At 48.4% G+C, this 5,340-nt stretch overlaps 1 protein-coding gene across 1 annotated transcript; it reads right to left on the bottom strand.

Annotated features, from left to right (window-relative positions):
* Positions 1–277: 277 nt before the first annotated feature.
* Positions 278–5,051, bottom strand: UTP11 (UTP11 small subunit processome component). The gene is made up of 8 exons (XM_027746895.2): positions 4,800–5,051; positions 4,636–4,697; positions 4,386–4,488; positions 4,030–4,143; positions 2,860–2,953; positions 2,467–2,597; positions 1,153–1,263; positions 278–548 (listed from the first exon to the last, which is right to left on the bottom strand). The coding sequence occupies exons 1-8, from the start codon at positions 4,860–4,862 to the stop codon at positions 465–467; spliced, it is 762 nt and encodes a 253-aa protein (XP_027602696.1). The 5' UTR covers positions 4,863–5,051; the 3' UTR covers positions 278–464.
* Between the last annotated feature and the right edge of the window lie 289 nt (positions 5,052–5,340).

Raw genomic sequence — 5,340 nt, 5'->3', positions numbered from 1 at the left:
ATGGAGTAATGGGAGAACGAGGGGGATTGGGGAACATTGGGGGAGTGACTAGAGGGTGATTCACCTTTAACTCGCATGAAAAGACAGCTGAAAAAGCTGATCTGAGCTCTCATGGTTTTGGACAGGTCCTGGTCACCCCCAGAGCTGATGCTGACAATCACAAAGCGCCTTCCCAATCCCAACCCACCTCCCCTGTGCTCCACTCCAACCTTGACTGGTCACAGATTGTTTATGGCGCATCTTGCCAGGACACTCAGACACCTCTCGTGGATCACCATCATAAATACCAAGAGAACTGATTTATTAATCAGTTAGATATAACACATTATGGCTACCACAGGCCCACAGTAATGTTTGAACAAACTGCTGGGCTGCAGGGAAAAGCAGGCTGGCACCAGCCCTCCTGCAAGGGAGAAGCCTCCTCCTTTCTGAGCAAAGACTGTAACAATTATTCAATGGAATGGCTAACGCTTCCGCTGAAACTTGAATTTGTAAATAGCTGGACCAGTTGTTGTTTCTTTTTTCACCTTTACTTTATGAGTTTTGTCCTGGAAAAAAGAACAAATATTTGCTGGCATGCAAGAAGAAAAACACCCCACCCAATCTCATATAAATCAGTCCCTGTCTGGGTCTGACCATTAGTGAAAAATGGTCACTTTGAACTGTTTAGGAGGGAATTATAATTTCATCTGCTCTTTTCCCCTTTAGGCTGTCAGGCACAGTCTGGTTTGCTCAAAAGCACCAGTGAAAAGGAGTTTCTGACTGAGACAAGTAATTTCTGTGGTCATTTGGATTTTTAAGAGTTTCTTGTAACCTACGGAAATGGTTCCTTGCCTCTGACTCCTGAAAGTATTCATTTAGTGCTTGAGAAATTACTTGTGAGCACAATTTCACAGTTGAGTTTTTGTCCTTGCTCACAAGGTGAGACTTGGAGTAGCAGATATAATTTACTGGAATGGTTCATCTCCTTGCTTTTTCCATACTAAAAGAGGATTACTTATCTTTAGGAGTTCTCTGGAAGTGTCACTATAAAACCAGAATGAAGAAACATATACAACGCACATATATATATATATACACAACAACGTATACAATACCAGCCCCAATGACCTTAACAGAACAGATTTGCAGAATCAGAACCAAATCCCTCACCAGGAGATCTTTCCGTGTCTGGATTTTCTGTGTGATGACAAACATGGCCTTCTCTCTCTCGATGCGCTGCCTCAGGAGGTCATACTGGTTCTTCCTCTGCTGGGCTAATTTCTGCAGGAAAAAAAAAAAACAAAACTGTTTTAAGACAGAGATGGTCTAAATCTTCTGAATTTCAATGTTGAGCACATGAGAACATTAAACTTCCTAATTAAAACCACTTTATCCACAGGAGGGGGAAAAAAATAAGGTCAGACCAGAGACCAATTCCTGAAGTGCTTAGAGACTGCTGAGGCCCCTCAAAATGCAACTTGTTGGGTCACGTTTGCCTAACGAGAGTGGATGGCTTTCCCAGCACAGAAATCATATTACTGCAGGTGTGATTTAAGTAATTAAATTCAGGAGAACAGATCCCAACATGCTTAAAATATGACTCAGACATTTAGAAGAGAAAACTTGTCAGTCTATGACTTGTCCAACTGCTTTAGTTACAAGCCAAACTGAAACAGCTGGCAGGAGGAAAGGGACCACAGGGTGTTTGTTATCTGACATCTGAGTCAGAAAAAACAGGTTACAAATTTACCAGTTGGCAATTTTAAGACAACTATTTTTACCTTACACCAACTTATGCTCAGAGACTGTCCAATAGATCTGAACTAACTGAACAGTATCTACAGCCTTAAAGCTGTGTAGCTACTTCCAGGACAAAACTGCTCTGATACTGTGATACAGTAGCAAAGCTGATTGCATAAGCAATTAATGCTGAAAAAGTCATGAAACAATTCAAATTAGGAAAAGGAGGAAGTGAGACTATAGCTTAAATGGCTTTAAGAAGGAGAGGGGGCAGACTAATCTCAAGTCACTTTGGGCTCCGAACCAAACTGAAAAATACCGTAAGATCAGAAACCCAGCAACAGAAATATCTGTGTTGGAATAAGCTTCTTCAAATACCTATTCAGGTGTACAAGGGTTTTGTGATGGTATGATGGAAGACTCAACAGTGGATGCTGAAAAAAAATGACACTTAAAACTGCCTCATCAGACCCACACCATTCTGTTCCGGCCTGTACATCACAACCTGTGATATATAACCCACCGTGGACTAGAATGCGCTGAAAGAGTTCTCCTCGTCAGTCCAGATCTGACTGCAGCCTCCAGGCACTTGGTGATTAAGTGACATCCACTACTGCCTTGTATCACCAATAAAAGTTTAAGACAACAGAACAATTTTGTTCTCCTCCACAACAGTGCAATGAATCCTCTGTAGTACTTTTTATATGAGATGTAAAACAAGAAGAGCTCTGTAAGTGGCAGTACCTTTAGGTGGGCAGGATCAGTAGCTCCCTTTAGTGTCTCTCTCTGCAGCGTTGCAATGGTCGGTCGGTTGTACACTCTGTCTACGAGTTCAGGAACGGTGTCCAGCTGAGTGGCAATATCAAACTCCTGAACTATAAATAAAAGGAAAAAAAAATTAAGAATATACTCCCATGGACTCCTTTGCTCAGCAAAACTTCCATACATATCGCTACAGTCAGCTACAGGAGCCCCAGCAAAATGACTCCTGCAGAACTGACATCTCAGCTACTAACCAAAAGGGATTTCTAGAGCACCTGAATTCTTACTCCTGGGGGAAAAGAAAGTCTCTTTTTATGACAGCACACAATAACACGTGACAGAACTAGTTCTCTGTCAGCCCCGTTCAAGCCTCACCTTCGCGCTCAGTGTCCACGAAGAAGAGGTGCCGGGCCGGGGCGCTTCCCGCCGCGTCCAGCAGGTGGAGCTCTGCCTTCAGCCGCTCGATTTTCTGCGGAAAGCCCAAGTTTGGCCAAATTCGGAGCGAGTAAAATCACGTCTCCCCCGAGGACATTTCTGTCTGTTCCTCGAGGCTACACACACCTGAACTTCTCCTTCCTTTTTCATCTTTAAAAACACATCTGATCTATATTTATGACATGTCTTCACGACCTTTGCAGGCAGAGGGTCACAGCGATTCCTGCTGTTACCCAGCCAAAATTCACACATCCAACTGCAAAATGGAGCATTCTATATGGCAAAAGGGAACGATTGCCATGTAACCACCAGAAAAAGCATGAAGGCAAGTCAAAAGCTGGCTTGCTTTGATTTTTTATCTGCAGTGACAAGTTGATTCTGATTTGTACATCAACATCAGAGTACACAAGGCTTTCAGAAGAGGACCGTATTTCCGTGGATTGCCCGCCTACCATATTCCAACAACCCACCTGAGATTATTCTCCTTAACTGGGAGAGCCTCTCACTCTCTATAATTTCCTGGCAGAAGGGTGGGGCCAGGTGGAGGTCAGTCACTTCTCTCAGGTAACAAGTGACAGGACAAGAGTAAACGGCCTCAAGCTGTGCCAGGGAGGTTCAGGTTGGGTATTTTCAGGGAAAATTTCTACTCAGAAACGGTGGTCAAGCAGTGTAACAGGCTGTCCAGGAAAATGGTGGAATCACCATCCCTGGAAGGGTTCAAAAATCATGTGGCTGTGGCACCTGGGGACACAGGCTAGTGGTGACCACGGCAGTGCTGGGTGAACAGTTGGACCTGATGATCTGAAAGGGCTTTTTCAACCTCAGCAATTCTATGATTTCCTTACGAACATGTAAAGCAGGGGTACATGTTTAATGTCTGAAATTTACATAAAAATGATCATATTTTATAATAATGCAGGTGTCATTTTTGATATTCATCACACCTTTAGATTCTGTATCTAGCACTTCACTGACATTTCCATTGTCCTTTCCAGTATTGTACAAATCAGATTTCACTAAACAAATGCAATAACCAGCAACAACGACAAGAACAATGCTGTAAAAAACAATTCTGAGGAAACTAGAAAACACCAAAAAGTGAGGTATTACCTTGGCTTCTGCCACTCTTTTCATTTCTATGTATTTAATATCCTGCGTCCTCATCAACTTCACCTGCTCCGGGGTCACTTCATCCTTTGGCTGCTTTATTACATGGACTCCATCCTACAACCAGATACATACAGCACTTACCGACAGCCCATCCACCCGGAGTGCACTACTGAGGCCTGATAACAACAGCAGAAGAACTTCTTTGTCCTTTGCCCCTCATTTTCTTCAAAGCCTTCCACAGGCACCAAACCAATTTTGCTAATTTACCTCCTAATTCATAAATTAAAATCAAAACAAGATAGAGGGGAAAATGTTACTTAGAGCAACAGAGCATTGAAGGCAGTGGAGCTTCTCACTTTGAGCTCTGCACGTATCATTTTGAAGTAGAACTCATCAGGGTTCTTGTCCAGAGCTTTCTTCTGCAGCGCTCTGAGAGCATTCTGCTTCTTGTGGTAGTCACTAGGGAGAAAAAAAACAGCAATCAGGAGTTGTTCAGCAGTTTCTCGGTGTTCACAGCCCCGGTGAGGGGCTGAGTCCTTCCCAGCGATGGTCCGAGCTCGGAGACAGCGCAGGGAACGGCTGGGGGCCCGGAGCGGCCGCACTCACTGCGCGCGGAGCCGGTAGTCCTTTTTCTTCTCCAGCAAGCCCAGCTTCGTCCGAGCGGCGGGCTACGGAAAGAGGGGAGCGTGAGGGGGGCCGGGGAGCGTGAGGGGGCCGAGAGCGCGGGCGGCGCGCACGGGACCCGGCCCAGCCCGGCCCGGCGCACTGACCTGGGCCCGCTCGCGGTGCGGACGCTGCCGCGCCTTGGCGGCTTTCCTGAAGGCGGCCGACATGGCTTCGGCGGCTCCGAGGGCCCGGCGCGGGGGTCGCTCCCGCTCTCAGGGCCGCGCGGGGACACGCGGGCCGCGCGCGCCGGAACGGGCGGGGCCTGGGCTCAGGGGCCGGAGGCGGCGCGCGCAGCCCCGCCAGGCGGCGCTGTCGCCGTGGCGACGGCGGGAGCGCGCGCGCGGCCCAGAGCGCGGCCCCGCGGGGACCCCGCGCGGGAGGGTCCCGCCGCTCCCCAGAGCTCCCCAGAGACCCCAAGAGCCCCCCAGAGCTCCCCAGAGCCCCCCAGAGCTCCCCAGAGCTCCCCAGAGCCCCCCAGGGCTCCTCAGAGCTCCCCAGGGCCCGGCCCGTCCCGTCGGCAGCGGCGGGAGCGGGCGCTGCCCTCCCTCGGAGCTCCCGGTCCTGCCCACGGGAGGCGCCTCAGGACGGGGCTCATCCCGCTGCCGGGCGGGCGGGACCGCTCCGCTCGCCCCCGGTCGTAGCAAG

This window comes from Pipra filicauda, unplaced genomic scaffold (genome assembly GCF_003945595.2).
Source record: "Pipra filicauda isolate LSUMZ 115617 unplaced genomic scaffold, ASM394559v2 scaffold407_size631318_pilon, whole genome shotgun sequence".
Classification (NCBI taxonomy): domain Eukaryota; kingdom Metazoa; phylum Chordata; class Aves; order Passeriformes; family Pipridae; genus Pipra; species Pipra filicauda.
The sequence above is the reverse complement of the archived record's forward strand: the minus strand, read 5'-3'. Positions and strand labels throughout refer to the sequence as shown.